The sequence below is a fragment of the Doryrhamphus excisus genome, linkage group LG18 (assembly GCF_037039965.1).
Source record: "Doryrhamphus excisus strain RoL-2023G ecotype Guam linkage group LG18, RoL_Dexc_Guam_v1.1, whole genome shotgun sequence".
NCBI classification, from domain to species: domain Eukaryota; kingdom Metazoa; phylum Chordata; class Actinopteri; order Syngnathiformes; family Syngnathidae; genus Doryrhamphus; species Doryrhamphus excisus.
Window position 1 is genome coordinate 3,597,332 of NC_136374.1, and position 23,651 is coordinate 3,620,982.

General features: G+C 42.1%; 2 protein-coding genes across 2 annotated transcripts; both read right to left on the reverse strand.

Moving 5' to 3' along the window:
- Nucleotides 1-202: 202 nt before the first annotated feature.
- On the reverse strand, nt 203-13,928 carry LOC131106351 (semaphorin-3D). The gene is made up of 18 exons (XM_058055314.2): nt 13,825-13,928; nt 13,053-13,216; nt 11,172-11,326; nt 10,999-11,061; nt 9,670-9,789; nt 9,451-9,541; nt 9,120-9,245; nt 8,900-9,042; nt 8,723-8,837; nt 7,707-7,776; nt 6,928-7,072; nt 5,404-5,626; nt 5,246-5,334; nt 3,989-4,030; nt 3,208-3,365; nt 1,681-1,745; nt 824-954; nt 203-713 (listed from the first exon to the last, which is right to left on the reverse strand). Exons 2-18 carry the CDS (start codon nt 13,168-13,170, stop codon nt 336-338), a joined length of 2,232 nt encoding a protein of 743 aa, XP_057911297.2. The 5' UTR covers nt 13,171-13,216; nt 13,825-13,928; the 3' UTR covers nt 203-335.
- Nucleotides 13,929-14,084: 156 nt separating this feature from the next.
- Nucleotides 14,085-20,973, reverse strand: LOC131106352 (protein SSUH2 homolog). Its single transcript, XM_058055316.2, has 12 exons — nt 20,815-20,973; nt 20,242-20,334; nt 20,089-20,173; nt 19,895-20,024; nt 15,862-15,922; nt 15,671-15,795; nt 15,544-15,606; nt 15,384-15,463; nt 15,216-15,308; nt 15,042-15,147; nt 14,852-14,959; nt 14,085-14,521 (listed from the first exon to the last, which is right to left on the reverse strand). The coding sequence occupies exons 1-12, from the start codon at nt 20,837-20,839 to the stop codon at nt 14,387-14,389; spliced, it is 1,104 nt and encodes a 367-aa protein (XP_057911299.2). The 5' UTR covers nt 20,840-20,973; the 3' UTR covers nt 14,085-14,386.
- Between the last annotated feature and the right edge of the window lie 2,678 nt (nt 20,974-23,651).

The window sequence follows — 23,651 nt, forward strand, 5'->3', positions numbered from 1 at the left end:
TCCTAGCTGTGTGGTCCACGTGCCAACCACTCGTCCACCGTGCAGCCAGGTGGTCTCCCACAGAACTCTAAATCCTCAACTACGTTGTTTCAATGTCAAGTTTCATCAGTTTGGCAACGTTGATTCAGCATTTGTTTTGCATTGAAACGTCAGTGTTAACCATTCTGATGGAAAATCAACATTGTTACATTGTTGTGTGGGCATTTTATTTATTAGCATTTTGGCTAAGCCTATTGGTGATATAGACATAAAAACATGAGCATTGTCAGAGTCAGAGTCACATTGTTCATGTTGTCCCCAGGGGCCATCTTTGTTCAAGTGACTCGGACTGATTATCAGAACCTCGACTCGTTCCTCCGAACGCGACTTTTTCTACTGTCATGTTTGAGTTTCAGTGTGAAGACTTTGTTTTGCCGTCGTTTCTCTCGGAACCACATCTGCTGGCAATACTCCACTATCTTCTGGTCCTTGGAGACTGCAGGCAGAGCGGCGGCTGCGGCGGCTGGGGCGGGAGGTTGCCGGTTAGGACCGCCTCGGGCCCCGTGGTGGAGGCGGTGAGCGGGGATGACGTGAAGGCGAAAGCGGCTCACGACGCGGCTGTAGGAGAGTTCCGAGCCACTGCAGGTGTAGACGCCGTCGTCGGACAGTTGGAGGCGTTGAACCAGCAACCCTCTTTTAGTGTGGATGTGGCGCTCATCATTGCATGAACGAAGCTGAGAAAAAAAAGCGGGAATTTATTGTCATTTTCAAATAAGAAGCTAACGTGCACGTTGCAAGGAGACAGCGTGGCATCGCAGCTGTTGAGCGGCGTGGAGGATCTCACCAGATGACTTCCTTCATTCTGCTGCTGCAGCGTCCACCTAAGCTCCGCCTGTGGCGAGCGTGGGACACACTCCATGAATGACGTGTTTCCCTCCACGCCATACACAGCCTTCACCTCCACGGAGTTCCAAGCTGAAGAAAAAACATTCATTCATTCATTCATTCATTTGCTAATTAACCTAGCATGTTTTTGGAATGTGGGAGGAAACCGGAGTACCCGGAGAAAACCCACGCATGCACGGGGAGAACATGGAAACTCCCCACAGAGATGGCCGAGGGTGGGGAAAGACAAAATAAGAAGCCAAAAAGTTACCACTTCCACACAAAATAGGAGGAGAACTCATTCATTCATTTTCTATTCCTTATCCTCACAAGGGTCGCGGGGGGTGCTGGAGCCTATCCCAGCTGTCTTCGGGCGAGAGGTGGGTGGAGTACACCCTGGACTGGTTGCCAGCCAATCACAGGGCACATATAGACAAACAACCATTCACACTCACATTCATACTTATGGACAATTTGGAGTCGCTAATTAACCTAGCATGTTTTTGGAATGTGGGAGGAAACCGGAGTACCCGGAGAAAACCCACAAATGCACGGGGAGAACATGCAAACTCCACACAGAGATGGCCGAGGGTGGAATTGACCCCTTGTCCCCTAGCTGTGAGGTCTGTGCACTAACCACTTGACCGCCGTGCCGCCACATATTCGCCACAATATAACAATAGTTCTGCTTTAGCTCATATTTACATCATCAAATTAATCTATTATTTTACGAGTGGTTAGCATGTAGGCCACACAGTCAGGAAGACCTGGGTTCGAATCGTAGAAAATGGATGGATGACAAACAAGAGTCCTTACGGCCATCTGTGATTGGACAATGACTCCAGGTCTCGCCATACGTTGTGTCCTGAGTCCGGGCCCTCCTGATAAACACACACACACACACACACACACACACAGTTCGGAACACTTCAATGTTGTGAATATCATAATCTATGCACACAAACTTATATATTTATATTTTTCCACAAACAAAGTTGTTTTTGGCCAAAAAGATTTCTTACATGATCAATGATCAGTGGTGAGTACCTCAACATGGTTAAAATGTACTGTAACGTACATTTTGGATAGTGTAAATGACTATAAATGTACTACAATAACTGTAGATAACTGTAATAACTGTAGATATTAATGTACTGTAAATGACTGACATGCAGTGTAAATGTAATGTAAATATACTGCAAATGACTGAAATGTAGGGTACATGCACTGTGAATATACTTAAAGGTAGTGTAAATGTGGTGTATATGTAGGGTGTATGTGTGTAAATGTACACAAAATGACTGAAATATAATGTAAATCAGTGTCCTCAAACACGCGGCCCGCGGGCCAAATAGTTTGAGGCCCCCGCCTTGATATGAAAGTTTAATGTTAGTGCGGCCCGCACAAGTTTGATATGGATGCTGTATGGTATCATGTACCCAGAAAAAATTATTACGTTTGATTAATGTTCATGTTAAAGGTTAAATAACTGTTAATAGTTATCCTCCCTATCCGTGGGGAAGTGGTAAGGTTTTGGATATGTAAGTTTAAAGGAAATAACTTGAAGGCTACCGTTTAGGTCGCTAGCTCTCTAGTTTGCGAGTTAGCATGTGTCTCAAGACCCTGCAGTTGCGCAATATGTTGTAAATAAAAAGAGTATAAATGTGACTATAGTCGTGTTTTGTCATGTCTACAGGGCTCTAATAATGCTTTGTTCATTTTAATCTGCAAAAAATCATTTGTCTACCCACCAACTATATGTGGTTTCTTAAGTTTTTATTATTTGCCATTTTATTATTATTATTATATTTATTTATTACTGATTGATTGATTTTCTTTATTCTTGATTTGTTTATTTATTTTTCATCTTATTTTGTGTAGAAAAAAAAATTAAGATATTTGAGAACAGTGGAATGTTTTATCAGAGCTTTTATTGTAGAAAATTGGAACCAAAGCAAAGTTTTTTAATTTTTTTTGTTTTTAATAAATGCGTTTTTTTTGGGGGGGAAAACCTGATGCGGCCCAGTCTCACCCAGAGCTCCAGTGGCCCCCAAGTAAATTGAGTTTGAGATCCCTGCTGTAAACATACTATAAATGACTGTAACTGTACAGTAAATTACTGCAATGTTGTGTAAATGTAGCGTTATTGAATGAAATGCGGTCAAAATGTACCATAATGGCGTGTGAATTACTGCAAATGTAGTGTAAATGACTGTATCTGCATAGTAAATGACTGAAATGTAGTGTACATTGTACATCAAATGTCTGTAAATAACTGTCACAATCTCAGGAAGTACAAGTCCACCTCCACCCCCACCCGCCCCTCATCCTCTGTGGAGCAACCTTTTGCTGGAGGCAAAGAATCTGGAGCAGGTCTGTCCGTCCCAGATGCAGTACGGGTCTCTGGCCAAGCGACAGTCGCTGCAGTCAGCGCCGTACAACTCACACCTCTGCAACGCCAGCTGGGCCACGCCCCCTTTGCTGGACACGTACAGCTGTTGCTGGAAGGGATGGAAAGCATAATAATAATGTTTATTATATGTTTATTACACTACTGTATGCTTATTACATGTTTATTATTGCATATGTTTATTATATGGTGATTACAATAGTACATGTGTTTATTGTGAGTACAGTAGTACACGACTCCATATGTTTGTTACATTACTGCATGTTTATGTTTATTACACTGCTGCATGTTTATTACATTACTGTATGATAGGTTTATTAGATTTATTACATTACTGTATATGTTTATTCCACGACTGCATATTTTTTTAGATTACTGCATATGTTTATTACACTACTGCATATATTTTTTTACATTACTGCATACGGCTAAGCTTCCTGTTTGTTCATAGTGAACAATCAACATACACATGCTTGATATCAATATCAGTGCATCATAATTCACTATTTTAACAAAGTTGTAAAATAGTCCATCAGGCTGCTATTTTTATCCAAAACTGCTAGTATTTGTAGGTGTAATCAATAGGATTAGGTAAAGATTGCGTACCTCATTATTTCATAATAAGAAGAATGAGATTTCCATTTCTGCTGGAGCTCCAATTTACTCATGGACTTCTGATTATTAATGTATGTATGAATAGAAAAAAGTGCTTACTTTCTTACTGGAGATCTTCATGCTGTGGATGGCAGCAGGACTCTAAAGAACAGTGAAAAAGAGTCATGATGATGATGATTAAACAACACAAGTAACACTCATTTTCCAACGTGATGATGTGTGACGCGTAACAAGTGAGCGTTTGAAACAGACGTTGTGTACACTGATATCACATTGATATTGTATCTCCTCTCTGGGCACAGAAGATTGAGTCCGCTGCATCTTCAGAAGGCAGCGGATGTGGCTGGAAGGACCCAGCAGAGGTGGATAAAGCTGCTTTTCATTCAGGTTTTCAGGTGAGAAGACTAAAAATAAATGCTTTGGCTTGAAATAAACTACATAAGCTATATTTAAACATTTACACTGCATCTGTTATTCGTATCGGTCGATTCTAACCTATTTTTATCTGCGATTAAGTGTGATTAATTATGAGTTAACTATGGACAAATGCATTCATTAATTAATTCATTCATTTTCTACCGATTTTCCTCACGAGGGTCGCGGGGGTGCTGGAGCCTATCCCAGCTTCGGGCGAGAGGTGGGGTACACCCTGGACTGGTCGCCAGCCAATCACAGGGCACATATAGACAAACAACCATTCACACTCACATTCATACCTATGGACAGTTTGGAGTGGCTAGCATGTTTTTGGAATGTGGGAGGAAACCGGAATACCCGGAGGAAACCCACGCATGCACGGGGAAAACATGCAATCTCCACACAGAGATGGCCGAGGGTGGAATTGAACCCTGGTCTCCTAGCTGTGAGGTCTGCGGCTAACCACTCGACCGCCCTTGGACAAATGCAATTAATCGCAATTAAATATTTGTATTGACTGACAGCCCTAATAACAACATCACATCACATAACATAATATAATATAACATAACATTTATGCTCAATTTCCAACCTTTCAAGGACTTGAGCAAGAAATGAGGCGTATGGGGGTTCACTTCCTGTTTTTAAGTGCAGCTGCTTTCCTGTTTCTTTGTTGGCTTTCCTTCACCTGGGCTGCATCCGGAAAGTCTCTATCTATCATCCAACCCCGACTGCTTTTCCTGAAGTCCACAGCAGGTCCGGTCTGACTGGCAAGGCAGTGCGTAGTCATGTTCCCAAGTGGACGACCCGACTCATACTACTTCACCGCAAAACTTCCCAGCACCTTTTTCCCACTGACCAAGTAAGAGGATCCTCACACGAGTCTAATAAAATTCCTCCTTGTTGTTCCTAGAGAGAAAATGACGACTTAAATCTCACCTGGAAAACTGTTAGCGCTTCAAGAAAGATGGCGTCTATCTCTGATGTGTCTTTGACCTCAGACACAACCTTCAGCACCTTCCCGTCATCTGCAGGATGGACACACACATGAAACATGCTGTAGAAAAAGGACACATCTACTCCTCTCTCCCGCTAACCTGTGCCGAGGAATAAGACGTGGTAGGTTGCGTCCTCCATGTCCAGCCTGTCTACCACCACCCTGGTTAGCATGTAGGACACGTTGACCTGGGTGAAGACGGGTCTGCCGCCGAGAGGCAGGACGGGTTCCCACATGAGCTGATGCTGTCGCATGAAGCTCACCACCTCGTCTGGAAAGTCCTGGGTGGACTCATGGAGCGCATCATTGGTCTCACTGGGACACTGGTGGACATGTCCAGACATCAGGCAGATGTTAATTCAATAACACATTGAAATGTAAACATATAGTATCCATAATGTGTTTATACATAAAATTCATTCATTTATTTTCTACCGTTTTTTCCTCATGAGGGTCGCGGGGGAGCCTATCCCAGCTGTCTTGGGGCGAGAGGCGGGGTACACCCTGGACTGATCGCCAGCCAATCACAGGGCACATATAGACAAACAACCATTCACACTCACATTCATACCTATGGACAATTTGGAGTCACTAATTAACCTAGCATGTTTTTGGAATGTGTTAGTGTTCTTACAAAGAACAATAAACTCATCACACACCAACTTAACACTCAAGAGGTATAATTATGGAACCAGCTCAACCGAATCATTCATTCATTTTCTACAGCTTATTCTCACAAAGGTCGCGGCGGCGCTGGAGCCTATCCCAGCTGTCTTGGGGCGAGAGGCGGGGTACACCCTGGACTGATCGCCAGCCAATCACAGGGCACATATAGACAAACAACCATTCACACTCACATTCATACCTATGGACAATTTGGAGTCGCTAATTAACCTAGCATGTTTTTGGAATGTGTTAGTGTTCTTACAAAGAACAATAAACTCATCACACACCAACTTAACACTCAAGAGGTATAATTATGGAACCAGCTCAACCGAATCATTCATTCATTTTCTACAGCTTATTCTCACAAAGGTCGCGGCGGCGCTGGAGCCTATCCCAGCTGTCTTGGGGCAAGAGGCGGGGTACACTCTGGACTGGTCGCCAGCCAATCACAGGGCACATATAGACAAACAACCATTCACACTCACATTCATACCTATGGACGATTTGGAGTCACTAATTAACCTAGCATGTTTTTGGAATGTGGGAGGAAACCGGAGTACCCGGAGAAAACCCACGCATGCACGGGGAGAAACTCCACACAGAGATGGCCGAGGGTGGGGAAAGACAAAATAAGAAGCCAAAAAGTTACCACTTCCACACAAAATAGGAGGAGAACTCATTCATTCATTCATTTTCTATTCCTTATCCTCACGATAAGCTAATTAACCTAGCATGTTTTTGGAATGTGGGAGGAAACCGGAGTACCCGGAGAAAACCCACGCATGCACGGGGAGAACATGCAAACTCCACACAGAGATAACCGAGGGTGGAATTGAACCCTAGTCTCCAAGCTGTGATGTCTGCGCGCTAACCACTCGACCGCCGTGCCGCCCGTATACATAATAAATCAATAAAAAATCATGTCTGTGATATTTCTATGTGGAAAAAGCCAACTCACAGCGCCAGGTCTCGGGTACGGGATGCGTCCTTTGTACTCCACCCAGCGATAGTCGGGACCTTCTTTGTGCGCAAATGGACCGTTGAAGGCCGCTCGAATCGACGACATCGGGAAGACGCAAACTGCTGAGCCTCGAAACAACGAGCTGAGGGACAGAGAACACGTAGGGAAAAAAACATTTGGCCACAGTCCAGGGTGTACCCCACCTCATTATTATTATTATAATTATTCATTCATTTATTTTATATTATACATATCATTAGATTTATTTTCTACCGCTTATCCTCACAAGGGTCTCCATACAGAGATGGCCGAGGGTGGGGAAAGACAAAATAAGAAGCCAAACAGTTACCACTTCCACACAAAATAGGAGGAGAACTCATTCATTCATTCATTTTTTATTGCTTATCCTCACAAGGGTCGCGGGTGGTCCTGGAGCCTATCCCAGCTGTCTTCGGGTGAGAGGCGGGGTACACCCTGGACTGGTGGCCAGCCAATCACAGGGCACATTCATACCTATGGACAATTTGGAGTTGCTAATTAACCTAGCATTTTTGGAATGTGAGAGGAAACCGGAGTACCCAGAGAAAACCCACGCATGCACGGGGAGAACATGCAAATTCCACACACAGATAGCCGAGGGTGGAATTGAACTCGGGTCTCCTAGCTGTGAGGCCTGAGCGCTAACCACTCGACACCGTGCAGCCATGATTATTATTCTTTATTTATATTATTGTTTAAAATTTATTCTGGACTGACGAATGTCAAGCTGGACGAACCTGGAGGTTCTGAAGACTCCGTAGATGATCGGGTTTTGAGGATCTTTAGTCTCCAGAACAAAGACGTCCTCTGAAAAAATAAAATAACAAAATAAAACATTTTTAATTTATTCATTCATTCTTAACGTATACTGTAGGTATGTAGATATTTTTTGTTTCCCTAAAATCTGTTTTTTAAAATTATTTATTTTTATGATAATTTCATAGACGAGGCGCAGCGCGGCGCACCCTCATCCCTCCAACCAATCAAATGAACGCCTCTCATTGCCTTTAAATGTGCAGGACTGGACTTCGCATCAGAGGCCACAATGCGCGCCATGCACCAAGTACGCCACCTCATGGGACACGTCACCTGTTCCTGACAGTTACATTAAACACAGCAGCAGGCTAATCCAAGCATCTTGCAACTTGTTTTAGTACACCAGCATTCAAATAGGAGAACCTTTGATGGTATATTCGCAGTATCTCCTCCTCATCCTCCTTGAGAAAAAAATGAACAGGGAAAAAATATATCCTACGGCCAGGTTTTAACAATAAATTTTATATTAATCTTTGTTTTTAGTTGTTAATTATTAGTTGTCTAATGGGTCACAAGTCAGTGCTGTGTTGGCTCATTTGCATACTAACAGTGATTGAACCGTTACTGGTTCAAAAACTACAGGTTTTGCACTATATGTGAACAAACTGTGATGTCGGTTCGGTTTTCATTATCGGGAAAAAAAACAGATACAGATATCTACCGATATCACAGTTTTATGATGATATTGGGCCGATAATTATCGGACATCCTTAGTTATATTATAATAATTACATGTATACTGTATACAGTATAATCATTATCTAATTATATTCTAGCCATACTATAATTATATTATATACTAGACTCGACTAGAGTCTAGTGAGTATTTGAAGTATTTGAGTATTTGAAGTATCTGAGCATTTTAAATGGCGTCCACGGCGATGAGGAAGTCAAACTACGTGGGTGGAAGAGGTAGAAAACGTTTCTGATAAGTTACCAAGTTGATCAAAGTGTGTATGGACCCCAGATGGACCTGGTACCGAACAGACCAGCCGGGCTTTGAGGAATGTGGTCCAGCGGTTGATCAGGCTCCGCCTGCCTCCTGCGTCATTCTGGAAGGAGGAGACAGGAAGTTGGAAGAGCGTACGCTCTTAGAAACCTGACGTCCACATACCTTACACACTCGAGCCACTCGGCTGTAGACCTTGTGGTCCCACTGGTCGGCCTCCACGGCCGCCTCCCTGAAGAAGAAGTAGATCTTGTCGTCATCGGGATGGTGTGTGTCTGGGATAGAGAAGGAACCTACGAACTCTGGCACTGATGGAAGACATCAGTCCATTTAAAGGAACGGATATATACGTATATGTGTGTGTGTTTGTGTGTGTGTGTGTCACCGTTGAGCCAGTTGTGGTCATAAGCTTCCGTGCGGAGATGCCGGCCGGCACCCTGGATGGACGTACGAAAGATGGCAGCGTTGGTGCCCATGAAATCCACAGATGTGCCAGCGTACACGTCGGTGTCTGTAGGTACATGTCATATTTTTATTCCATACCTCCTCGTCCCCATTAGGGTCACGTTCTTGGTATTGGGTCAATACCAAAATTGGCTGATGCCAAGGCTAGCTGGCAGGGCTAGATGTTGATATTATGTCATAACTTCACAACCATCAACTCAGGCGGTGGTGTGATGCTACAGATTGGGGGCACGGTGAAGGGCGAGACGTACCGCTCAGTCGAGCAGTGAAAGGTTCCCTTGGACTGTACGGACATTTTCCTCGTCCAGACACAACTGTGTGAGGCAGCAATGACAGCGCCTCCTGCAGGACACATACATATAGCATATAGCATGTCAGTGTTTTGCGGCATGAATATTGTGCTATATGAGTACCACCATCAGCGTGCAGTGAGTTATCAAGGCAACATGAATATAGACATAACATATAACCGGTGTATGAAGGTTGACGTGAAGGAGGCCACACTGAGGGTTGAAGGCGCCTGTGGCACAAACGTAAACATGTGTCTTGTTGAAAGGTTGCAGCAGACGCACAAAGTTGGCGCACTCGCTCTGAAAAAAACAGCAAAAGTTCAACATTGTGTTTGGACAACATCTAAGGTGGCCAGAAATATTTCAGTATTGAACAAAGCAAAACTTGTTCTCAATCAGAAATCACTCCACACTTTTTATTGCTCTCTGGTTCTACCATATCTTACTTATTGTGTGGAAATATGGGCTAATAACTATAAAAGCAATCTTCACTCGCTAAATGTACTGCAAAAAAGGCCAGTAAGGATAATTCAGAGAACATACTAACTCCTTATTTCTAAAATCACAAATACTTCAACTTGCTGATATAGTTCATCTTCAAACAGCTAAAATAATGCACGAGGCTAAAAATAACCAATTAACTAAAAATGTCATCCAATACTTTTCTACAAGAGAGGAGAAATATGATCTCAGGGAAGAAGTACATTTGAAACACTTCTATGCTAGGACTACGTTATGCTAGCCATAGCATTTCAGTATGTGGAATCAAACTATGGAATGGATTGAGTAAGGAAATCAAACAATGCACAACGATGAGCCAATTCAAGAAACAATACAAGCAGTTGATGTTTGCTAAATACAAGGATGAAGAGTCTTGAACCAGTCATGATGTGCTATATATATCACTATATTGACACTTACTATGGTACCCATTATGGCTTTGGATGCTCATATCACCTCGTACTTTGGTACAAGACAAAAAATATAAACAAATTAATAAAAATTAATAAAAAATTAATAAAATTAATAAAAATTAATAAAAATTAATAAAAATTAATAAAAATTAATAAAATAAATTTATAAATAAAATAAATTTGCTAAATACAAGGATGAAGAGTCTTGAACCAGTCATGATGTGCTATATATATCACTATATTGACACTTACTATGGTACCCATTATGGCATTGGATGCTCATATCACCTTGTACGAGATACATTATTAAAAAAAAAAATTAACTATTATGGAAAGCAGGAAGTAAACAAATGTATCAGTTACTGATTGTAAAAGTACCAGATGGAGGGGTAGGATTTAATAAGCTTTGCTTCTTCCTACTCCTTTTGGACATGTGGAACTGGGAACTGATTATGGGATGCACTTAATTGGAATCTGATGCATGTTCAAATGAAATAAAACCATTACCATTACCATTACCATTACCATTACCATTACCATTACCATTACCATTACCATTACCATTACCATTACCATTACCATTACCATTACTTACCTGCAGACTTTTTCCAATCATGAGACAGTGTTGCACGTCTCTTTGGGCAGCCGGCCAGTGCACCTGCGTAACACATCATAAATGTCAAGTCTTCATTGAGTTTCATCCGTGTTTTCATCAAGGTGTATAAAAATACACGCTAACATGCTGCGTACACGTCAAAAACATCTCACCGTCTGCCAGGGAAGATCCACGCTGTCTGACCTTAGCAGGTGCACGTGGTCTTTCCCTCCGACCAGCAACCAGCCCTGGTCTTCATCCAGCAGCAGCACAGGGACACCACCAGTGGCGCCGCCCCCCCAGTACATAGCCGACCCATTTTTCAGCGCTGACGGATTTAACATAACTTTAGTCATTGTGCGAATGGACATACATTATGATCATTAATCAGTGTGTGAATGGACATACAGTACAGTCTCGTTATATCGATATTGTCGGGAGTCGGAAAAAATATCAATATAACCGGACTGTCGATATATCCGATCCTGCGCCGAACTGCATTAAAAGTGGGCAATAATGCACTTGACATTGTTCTATAGTATAGAACAATTGAACATTGAACATTGTTCTATAGTATAGAACAATGTCGAGCAGCTTAAATCAATCTTTGCTTAAGGATTTCAATACCAAAAAAGAACACGGCGAACGGCTGCTTCCAGTCAACTTTATTTTTCACACTTGCACCACCAGAGTGCAGCACACACACCGATTCCCACACTTCCTGGTTCACAGGTCATGCTCAACCCGCCCCACATAGCTGGCCAAACACATGCCTGCAACAGAAGAACCAACTGCGGGAATCGGTGTGTGTGCTGTGCTCTGGTGGTGGAAGTGTGAAAAATAAAGTTGACTGGAAGCAGCCGTTCGCCGTGTTCTTTTTTGGTATTGAAATCCTTAAGCAAAGATTGATTTAAGCTGCTCGACATTGTTCTATACTATAGAACAGGGGTGCTCATTAAGTCGATCGCGATCTACCGGTCGATCGCGGAGGTGGTACTGGTCGATCGCTGGTCGATCGCGGCGTGACATTAAAAATATATAATCCTAGCATCAATGCCGTCACTTGATTGATATACAGGGCAGCCATTCAGATGACAACTGAATGTTGCCCTTCGGGTGACCAATCAAATCAAACAACGTCTCTAAGTGCAGCAGAACTTACGATGTCAGCCTATCATCCATCCCCGTTACTTGATTGACATATAGGACAACCAGTCAGATGACAACTGAATTTTGACCTTTAGGTCACCGCTCATGCGTAAACAACGATGCAAAGTGCTAAGCTAGTCGGCGAATTGCGTCAGATTTTAAGCCCTTGCTAAAGTTTATGGTCACTAAAATGAATAAAATGAATAAAAACATATCACTTCCATATGGAATGGGAGGTGGACTTTTTTTTTCACAATGTCTTTTTCGAAGTGCGTTTGCCTGGCTAACCTGGCTATCAGCAGCTACTGTCCGGACTATGCATCCCTGGCTGATTCAATTCATGCAAGTCATCAAAGTAAACTCAGGTAATTACAAAAAATGTTAATAGTTAATTATGTGTGTTTTGCAATATTGGCTCATTTGGTTATGTAAGGTACATCAACATACATTGTACGTACAAATAATCCTCAATACGTTTGAAAATAAATAGATGTTTTGCATTTTTGTAGTGGGTAGATCATTTTGACTCGGTCATTTTAAAAGTAGCTCGCATGCTGAAAAAGTGTGAGCACCCCTGCTATAGAACAATGTCGAGTGCATATTGCCCACTTTTAATGCAGTTCGGCGCAGGATCGGATATATGGATAGTCCGGTTATATCGGTATTTTTTCCGACTCCCGAGAATATCGATATAATGAGACTTTACTGTATATCATAAAAGACTAGAAATTTGCCGGGAAATGAAAATAGTAATAAGCAGTACTTCGATATAACCGATATCGATATAACGAGACTTTACTGTACATCACCATCATTAATAATCGTGCGAACGGACGTACGACACCATCAATCCATCATTGTCTGAGTGGACGTACACAACCATGATGGAAAGGTGCGTTTTTTACCTTCGTAAGGCAACTGAAGTCGGGGTTCCATGGGGAGGGGCAGGTCCGAGGCTGTCGCCATGAGCGTGGTCAGTGGGAGGAGCCACAGCATCGTCTTCATCTTAGACTGTGAGCGCATGCGTGTGAAGCTGCGGGAAAGTGTTCGTTTTCGTTCACCTGAAAGACTAAATTAAAAAAAGAAACACAATCTTTGTGTCTGTCAAATGTAGCATTTCAAATGCTACAATCTGCTATTCTGCTATCTCATTTTTTTAATATCTCGTGTTTAATATGCTGACTATGTGTTGTTAGAAAAACCGTGAATTTTGTAGAAAAGTAAAACTTTTTGTTTTGTACAACAGCAGGCTGAGATGCGTTTCTCTTCTTGTCTACTTTTGTGGGAATAGTGTGACAAAAATGAGAAAACATCTCAAATCCTACACACTCAAACACACAAAAACACACACACACAATACAGTAGGAAACACACTCACGAGGAAACAGGAAGCTAGCTACAATGGTGAGACCCTAAAGGGGACATAAAGCCTTGAATAAATAAACATAAATCATCGAATAGATAGAAGAGCGGTTTGTGCCGCTACCGCATATAAAATGTGGCACAAGTTCAATTCCATATTCATTTCTTTGTGTCAAAACAATTCATATCACAAAAAGTACATTTCTCATTAGAGCCACAGGCCCCTGAATGTAGTATTTTCATCCTATAATCAAATATAATCCAAAATATAATCGATTATAATCCACATAATCAAAACATTTCCTTACGACTCACCTGTTGTGCTGGCGTCGTGACGTCAAAGCAACTACGTCGACGTCAGAGAAATACGAACCGAGCAATCAGTGATGTCTGCCCGCGAAGTGCACGTGAAGGCTGTGCGCTGGCTTAAAAGCGGTGACGCCTTCAGGGCCGCTGGGACAGTCCTTTTCCGGTCAGGTGGGCGTGGAATTCTTGTTAAACCTTTTTCTCCACATACAAACTTGGCCATAATTCTCACATTTTGTTAATAATTGATGCCTGTAGACAACTGAAAGTTTAACATTTTAATAAAAGAGTGTGTATATACAGTATATAAATATACATTTCATAAAGTTTACATATACAGTACATTTATATCTTCGTGGAGATGTGATGCATAGTAGTGTGATGACGTCGCACTATTTGACCGATAAACTACATAAGATTACATTCTCACATATAAAATACAGTTGTTAGAGGTACAGGGCGCCCCCTGCTGGAGGCCTTTGTCATTAACGCTACAGTTTAGACATTTTTACTCAACTTTTGCCAAATTGGGCATTTCTGCTTCACCTGCATACATACTGTGCACTTCATCCTACAAAATGGCGCAGGCGGACGGATACTTGGAGGTGAACACTTTGTTCTCCACGCCGTACACAAAGAAGCTGAAGTCCTTGCCGCTGTACGAGCAGAACGCGTGCGTTAGCGGAACCAGCTCCACCGTCTGGCGCTGCCGTTGCAAAAAAAAGCACATTAGCATACTATAAGATAATATTATACAGTAGAATAAAAACATAAATCAAATATATACAGTAGATAAATAATACATATATACTATAATATTTATATATATAGCATATAAATATTAAAATAACAGACAATATATATAATGATAATAACTATAATAATAACTAACGCTAACCCCTAAGATTTCATCCATATGTTGGAAGAGGATTAGTTGCTAAGCTGACAGTCCAGTATGTGTAAAGCTATGTTGTGCTTTCTGTCGCCATGGTAACAGCAGGGGTCAGGGGAGGGTTTCAGGTGTGTGTCGACACACCTGCTGCAGAATGCGACAGGTGGCGCTAAAGCGACTCAGGTGGTCGTTTATCAGCTGGCGGGAAACGTCGCAGATCTCCTGATCGGGAAAGCCTTGGATGGGATAAACCTGCGTGCGGGAAAGCTAAGCTCAGCTAAAATCAGCTAAGCTAAATGATAACAGATAACAGTTTTTTGTTTTTTTTTTGTACCAGCAAACTCTCGTCCACAAAGAAGGGGTCGCCCGTCACCTTCTCAAACTTCTTGTCCGGGAAGTCAGGTTGGCGATCAGGAATGAAATCTGCAACGTTGTTCTTCCTATACGCACATGCAAACACACATGGTAGCGGGGTTTGAACGTGGGCATGTGTGTGAATGAGGCCTACCATGTCACTGTTAGTTGGATGAAATGAAGAAGGTTCTGGCAGCCATGACACACACTGCACGTCTTGTAGCCGTGCCCGTGACAGGAAATGCACCTAAAGAGGGCGGGGAATGTCAATCCAGTGATCAGTGATGTGCTTTTGTCCAAACATGTTGTCATGTGACAGCACCTTTTGCGTCCTCGGCCGTGACAGGAAGTGCAGCGCTTTTTGTGCGCGCGCCCGCTACCGTGGCAGAACGTGCACCGTTTCTGTGGACACACTCTCGCTGTCATGGCAATGTCACACTTGTTTTTTTTGGGACGTGTGTATCGCTAATAGGGAAGCTCACCGTGCCTCTGCCGTGACACACCATGCAGCGAGTCCGTCCGCAGCCGCTGCATTTGTGACACAACTACAACACACACATACACTGAAAGTGGCATCACTACTACGCACCACTGAAAGTCGTGTTGAACCTTGATGAAGGACGAGTGCGGGACTCGAGTTTTCTCCACCGTGTCGGTGAATCTCTGAGGCAGGGTGACGGGAACATCCCACGGAGGAGGACTCATTCCGTACTGAGGCCCGTCTACCGTCTGTCCTGTTCAAGCACAACGCACACTAATACACACACACACATGCAGTGATGGGATGGGTCAACCGTTACCCTTGTATGGTTCAAAGTGCCAAGCGCTGGTTCTGGTCTCGGTGTAGGTCTCCAGTCGGTACTGCAGAAGAAGAACATGTTGATGGAGGACCACGTGCAATTTAGTTTTTGCGACGGTAATCCCTCATTAATTGTTTCCGGACCCAACCGTGATCAGGAAAGTAGGGTTATTTTGGTAGTTAGAGCATACAATACCTGATTACCACCTTTTAAAAATGCTTTTTAACATTGTTAGAGCCCCCTACACGGGTAATAACACCCCTATAGTCACCTTTACCCTCCTACTGCCCAATATAGTAGACATAATAAGAGAGAAGACTAATTTAGACTCACACATTTCAGCATTGTCCCTTGTTCCTTTTTTATTTCCTGTTTCTGTCTCACACTTCCTGCAGACTTCCTGAAACAATGCTGACACCTAGTGACCAGCGAGGAATACTACACATAATCACAACAAATGCGTCTTCTGAATGCCTTATATTTGTATTTTACTTCATTTAGCCCAGGGGTCTCAAACACACGGCCCGCAGGACACAAGTTTGAGGCCCCCGCCTTGATATGAAAGTTTAATGTTAGTGCGGCCCGCGCAAGTTTGATATGGATGCTGTATGGTATCATGTACCCAGAAAAAATTATTACGTTTGATTAATGTTCATGTTAAAGGTTAAATAACCGTTAATAGTTATCCTCCCTATCCGTGTGGAAGTGGTAAGTTTAAAGGAAATAACTTGAAGGCTACCGTTTAGGCCGCTAGCTCTCTAGTTTGCGAGTTAGCATGTGTCTCAAGACCCTGCAGTTGCGCAATATGTTGTAAATAAAAAGAGTATAAATGTGACTATAGTCGTGTTTTGTCATGTCTACAGGGCTCTAATAATGCTTTGTTCATTTTAATCTGAAAAAAATTATTTGTCTACCCACCAACTATATGTGGTTTCTTAAGTTTTTATTATTTGCCGTTTTATTATTATTATTTCATGTATTTATTTATTTATTACTGATTGATTGATTTTCTTTATTCTTGATTTGTTTATTTATTTTTCATCTTATTTTGTGTAGAAAAATAAAAAGTAAGATATTTGAGATCAGTGGAATGTTTTATCAGAGCTTTTATTGTAGAAAATTGGAACCAAAGCGAAGTTTTTTAATGTTGTTTTTTTTATGTGTTTTTAATAAATGCGTTTTTTGGGGGGGGGGGTTTTGAAAAAAAAATAATTTTTCTACCCACCAACTACAGTGAAGAAAATAAGTATTTGAACACCCTGCTATTTTGCTATTTCTCCCACTTAGAAATCATGGAGGGGTCTGAAATTTTCATCGTAGGTGCATGTCCACTGTGAGAGAGATAAACTAAAAAGAAAAATCCAGAAATCACAATGCATGATTTTTTAACAATTTATTTGTGTGATACAGCTGCTAATAAGTATTTGAACACCTGAGAAAATGAATGTTAATATTTGGTACAGTAGCCTTTGTTTGCTATTACAGAGGTCAAACGTTTCCTGTAGTTTTTCACCAGGTTTGCACACACTGCAGGAGGGATCTTGGCCCACTCCTCCACACAGATCTTCTCTAGATCAGTCAGGTTTCTGGGCTGTCGCTGAGAAACACGGAGTTTGAGCTCCCTCCAAAGATTTTCGATTGGGTTCAGGTCTGGAGACTGGCTGGGCCATGCTAGAACCTTGATATGCTTCTTACGGAGCCACTCCTTGGTTTTCCTGGCTGTGTGCTTCGGGTCGTTGTCGTGTTGGAAGACCCAGCCACGACCCATCTTCAATGCTCTGACAGAGGGAAGGAGGTTGTTCCCCAAAATCTCACAATACACGGCCCCAGTCATCCTCTCTTTAATGCAGTGCACTCGTCCTGTCCCATGTGCAGAAAAACACCCCCAAAGCATGATGCTACCACCCCCATGCTTCACAGTAGGGATGGTGTTCTTCGGATTGTACTCTTCATTCTTCTTCCTCCAAACACGCTTATTGGAATTATGACCAAAAAGTTCTATTTTGGTCTCATCTGACCATAAAACTTTCTCCCATGACTCCTCTGTATCATCCAAATGGTCATATGCAAACTTAAGACGGGCCTTGACATGTGCTGGTTTAAGCAGGGGAACCTTTCGTGCCATGCATGATTTCACATCATGACGTCTTAGTGTATTACCTACAGTAACCTTGGAAACGGTGGTCCCAGCTCTTTTCAGGTCATTGACCAAGTCCTGTCGTGTAGTTCTGGGCTGATTCCTCACCTTTCTTAGAATCATTGAGACCCCACGAGGTGATATCTTGCATGGGGCTCCACTCCGATTGAGATTGACCGTCATGTTTAGCTTCTTCCATTTTCTAATGATAGCTCCAACAGTGGACCTTTTTTCACCAAGCTGCTTGGTAATTGCTCCGTAGCCCTTTCCAGCCTTGTGGAGGTGTACAATTTTGTCTCTGGTGTCTTTGGACAGCTCTTTGGTCTTCGCCATGTTACAAGTTAAAGTCTTAGTGATTGTATGGGGTGGACAGGTGTCTTTATGCAGCTAACGACCTCAAACAGGTGCATCTGATTCAGGATGATACATGGAGTGCAGGTGGACTTCTAATGGGCAGACTAACAGGTCTTTCAGGGTCAGAATTCTAGATGATACACAGGTGTTCAAATACTTATTTGCAGCTGTATCACACAAATAAATTGTTAAAAAATCATGCATTGTGATTTCTGGATTTTTCTTTTTAGTTTATCTCTCTCACAGTGGACATGCACCTACGATGAAAATTTCAGACCCCTCCATGATTTCTAAGTGGGAGAAATAGCAAAATAGCAGGGTGTTCAAATACTTATTTTCTTCACTGTATATGTGGTTTCTTAAGTTTTTATTATTTGCCGTTTTATTATTATTATTATATTTATTTATTACTGCATGATTGATTTTCTTCATTCTTGATTTGTTTATTTATTTTTCATCTTATTTTGTGTAGAAAAATAAAAAGTAAGATATTTGAGAACAGTGGAATGTTTTATCAGAGCTTTTCTTGTTGAAAATTGGAACCAAAGTGAAGTTTTTAAAATGTTTTTGTTTTTAATAAATGCGTTTTGTTTTTTTTTTGAAAACCTGATGCGGCCCAGTCTCACCTAGACCCGAGCTCCAGTGGCCCCTAACTAAATTGAGTTTGAGACCCCTGATTTAGCCACTTTTCTGTTTGAAAATGCTTCAAGTGCTTCATTTAGGAAAAAAATATTTATTCATGTATTTTTTAAAAACATGATTGTGTGGAGAACCAAAAAGGGGGAGCACATCACCCCAATTCTCGGTTGCCTGTTGGCTTTAGGATTGATTTTAAGATTTTATTGTTCTTAAGGCGTTGAATGGGCTGACCCCAAAATGCATCTCGGATTCATTCAAATTTACTCTCTAGCGCGGTCACTGAGGTCCGAGGGCCAGCTATAGTTGGCCCCAAGTTATGGAACTCTCTCCCCTCCCAAGTAAAAAAGGCCCCCACCATCGAAAGCCTTAAGTCTCGTCTTAAAACCCAATTTTATTCTCTGGCTTTTAACTCGGCATGAGTCGTATGGTCCTGTGTCTTTTAATTCTTTCTTTCTGTTTTGATTGGTTTTATTTTTTTATACTTTTATTCCTTTGCTTCTCATTTTTAATATTTTACTGTCTTGAATGTCTTTCTTCTTATTTGAAGTTTTAGTTCCTGATTAAATTCAATTTGTACTTTTTATTTTACTAGGCTGTGCAGCACTTTGGAAACTCTGTTTATAAAATGTGCTGTATAAACAAGTGGATTGGATTGCTTTTATTTTGAAGGCCTGTCTTTGATGTTGCCGAGAGGAGCAAAGGCTGCTTGCTCTGGCAAAATCAGAGTTTTTTTTTTCATGAAAGTTCAAATGTGGGAAAGTTTTTACACCAGGAAAAATGTGGCTAGCAAAAAATGGCTAGCAACATTCGTAATATCGCTCACCGCTAGTTAGCAGCTAGCTAGGCACAAGCATGACAACACGTTCATGTCAGAGTTTGTCAGACGTTGGCAAAGACTCGTACCCGGTAGACGGTGACAGGTCGGAGTTCTTTGAAGGTCAGGTTGCGGGCCGGCTTGGAGCTGTAGGTCCATTTGGACTGGACAAATCTGAGCAGGGCATCTCGGGCCACGTCCTCCGAGACCGAAGGAACCCTGGAGAACATTAGAGCAACTTATTTTATTTTGAAGGACGGTTGTCAACCCTTGGAAGATTTACCTGACATCAGGCACCGCTGTGCTCCTGTCCTCTTGGGGCTGGGGGGTATAAGCCGGAGGGGGCGGGTACACGGGGTCATCGGCATCTGGTTGTGCACGTGACACAAACACGTGAAAACTTGACCTCACGTGCACAAAATTAGAAGGAAAATACCTCCTTTGTGTCCCTGATATCCAGCGATGTCCTCCAGCCAGCCTGGGGGGGGCGCTGTCGGACCCTCCTCCGGTATGTTGGCGTCAAAGACGTCTGACAACAACAACAACTTCTTGATACTTTCAAGCTCGGCTTATTAACTGTATTAACTGTGTACTTTCACTCAGTATCCTGCAATCGGATAATTTGACGTGTTTTGTGTGACATAACTACTACTAGTTACATCTCTACTACTAATACTTTATCATACTTTTGCAGCTCGTTCAGGTGAAAGTATAAAGTACGCATCTCAAAACCGCTATCAAGTAACAAGTCCACGTTAATAGTAGAAATATTAGAATTGTAAAACTACAATATTTCGGTTGTACGTTGGACATAAACATCTTTCATATGAGAAAATAAATCCCGTGACTGGACTTGCGCCCGAGAGATTCGAGGGGGGAAGAAGAAGAAGAAGAAGACCGCTTGTGAAACCAACAGAACATCCGAACCAACACAAAAACCAGAACCATCAGAACCTCAGGGACACCAAGACGTTGTATTAGCAGAAAGGTTTCCGAGGAAATCTCTTACCCTGATCCTCGTGCTGTTGGTCCATGTCCCACCCAGATGGTCTCGCTGAAGATTCCGGGTGACGTCACAAACCCACTACTCATTTCAAAATAAAAGTATCTACAGGTAGAATGTTTGATAATGAACTATATCACATACACAAAGTAGATTAATTGTTATGCTCACGCACGCACCAACAATAACGGCGGTCGAGTGGTTAGCGCGCAGACCTCACAGCTAGGAGACCAGGGTTCGATTCCACTATCTCTGTGTGGAGTTTGCATGTTCTCCCTGTGCGTGCGTGGGTTTTCTCCGGGTACTCCGGTTTCCTCCCACATTCCAAAAACATGCTAGGTTAATTGGCGACTCTAAATTGTCCATAGGTATGAATGTGAGTGTGAATGGTTGTTTGTCTATATGTGCCCTGTGATTGGCTGGCCACCAGTCCAGGGTGTACCCCACCTCTCGCACGAAGACAGCTGGGATAGGCTCCAGCACCCCCCGCGACCCTCGTGAGGAAAAGCGGTAGAAAATGAATGAATGAATAGATTGCACATTTCAGTGGAACCTGGGCTTTGGCCATAATGTTAAAAAATGTACAAACAAACAAAATAAAGATGATGAAAAGATTCCCTGTTGCAAATCTGCCTATAACAGGGGACTCAAACAGGCGGCCAGCGGGCCAAATGTGGCCCGCAGGACACTAGTTTGAGGCCCCCGCGTTTATATGAAAGTTTAATGTTAGTGCGGCCCGCGCAAGTTTGATATGGATGCTGTATGGTATCATGTACCCAGAAAAAATTATTACGTTTGATTCATGTTCATGTTAAAGGTTAAATAACTGTTAATAGTTATCCTCCCTATCCGTGTGGAAGTGGTAAGTTTTTGGCTATTTAAGTTTAAAGGAAATAACTTGAAGGCTACCGTTTAGGTCGCTAGCTCTCTAGTTTGCGAGTTAGCATGTGTCTCAAGACCCTGCAGTTGCGCAATATGTTGTAAATAAAAAGAGTATAAATGTGACTATAGTCGTGTTTTGTCATGTCTACAGGGCTCTAATAATGCTTTGTTCATTTTAATCTGAAAAAAATCATTTGTCTACCCACCAACTATATGTGGTTTCTTAAGTTTTTATTATTTGCCCTTTTATTATTATTATTATATTTATTTATTTATTACTGATTGATTGATTTTCTTTATTCTTGATTTGTTTATTTATTTTTCATCTTATTTTGTGTAGAAAAATTAAAAGTAAGATATTTGAGAACAGTGGAATGTTTTATCAGAGCTTTTCTTGTAGAAAATCGGAACCAAAGCACTGAAAAAGTTTGTATATTTTTCTGTTTTTAATAAATGCGTTTTTTTGGGGGGGGGGGGGAACCTGATGCGGCCCAGCCTTGCCCAGACCCTAGCTCCAGTGGCCCCCAGGTAAATTGAGTTTGAGACCCCTGGTCTATAGTGTCCCAAATTTACATTTTGCACTGTTGTATGTTAAGAAGGTTATAAGGAGACATCCAAATGCAAATGGAAGAAATGGGAGTGATACACGAAATGTTTTGAGTTCAAAGTTGAAGTGAAGTGAAGTCAAGTTTATTTATATAGGCCTTAATCACAAAAGAGCCTGAAAGGGTGTAACAAGCAGGTAGACAACAGTAGATGATAGACGATAGACAAAGAAGAAGAGAGAAGAGCAAAGTCCCTTAAAAGGCAGAAATGGGGATTGAATCTCGTTGACGTTAGACGGAGTAAGGCGTCTTCAAAGATCTGGAAGGTTATGGAACCCCAAAAAATGTCACTGGCCCTGAGTCGGAGGATCCCATTGGCTGTCAAATGAAGGTTGTTAGTGGTGCTGAGTGCAGTGCAATAAAACACGGGACATTGAGAGGTGGAGGAAATGTTGATTCTTTAATGAGAAAAAATGCAAGCTTGATTCCAACGTTACTGGCTTGACAAGGAGATCCCACCTGAGATGTTGTGTGAAATTTTGATCAAAGTCAAAGTCAAGGTCAAATGTATTTATATAACACATTCCCAGCAGTTACCTGCCCAAAGTTCTATACAGCAGCCAGTATAACACAAAACACACATTCATAATAATAACTCATACAGCTAAAAGTAAAAGGCAAAAACAGTGCACAGAATAATGACGCTAATAAAAACAGTAAAACAGTAAGTAAGAATAATAAAAAAATAAATGGCTGTACGGTGTTTGAGTGGCTAGCGCGCAGACCTCACAGCGAGGACACCTGAGTTCAATCCCACCCTCGGTTTGCATGTTCTCCCCGTGCATGCGTTGGTTTTCTCTGGGGACTCCGGTTTCCTCCCACATTCCAAAAACATGCTAGGTTAATTAGCGACTCCAAATTGTCCATAGGTATGAATGTGAGTGTGAATGGTTGTTTGTCTATATGTGCCCTGTGATTGGCTGGCGACCAGTCCAGGGTGTACCCCGTCTCTTGCCCGAAGACAGCTGGGATAGGCTCCAGCACTTCCGTGACCCTTGTGAGGATAAGCAATAGAAAATGAATGAATGGATGAGTTCTCCTCCTATATTGTGTGGAAGTGGTAACTCATTGTTATGCTCACGCACCAAAAATAACTGTAGACTAAATTTCACATGATGGTCGAGTGGTTAGCGTGCAAACCTCACAGCTAGGAGACCAGGGTTCGATTCCACTATCTCTGTGTGCAGTTTGCATGTTCTCCCTGTGCATGCGTTGGTTTTCTCCGGGGACTCCGGTTTCCTCCCACATTCCAAAAACATGCTAGGTTAATTGGCGACTCCAAATTGTCCATAGGTATGAATGTGAGTGTGAATGGTTGTTTGTCTATATGTGCCCTGTGATTGGCTGGCCACCAGT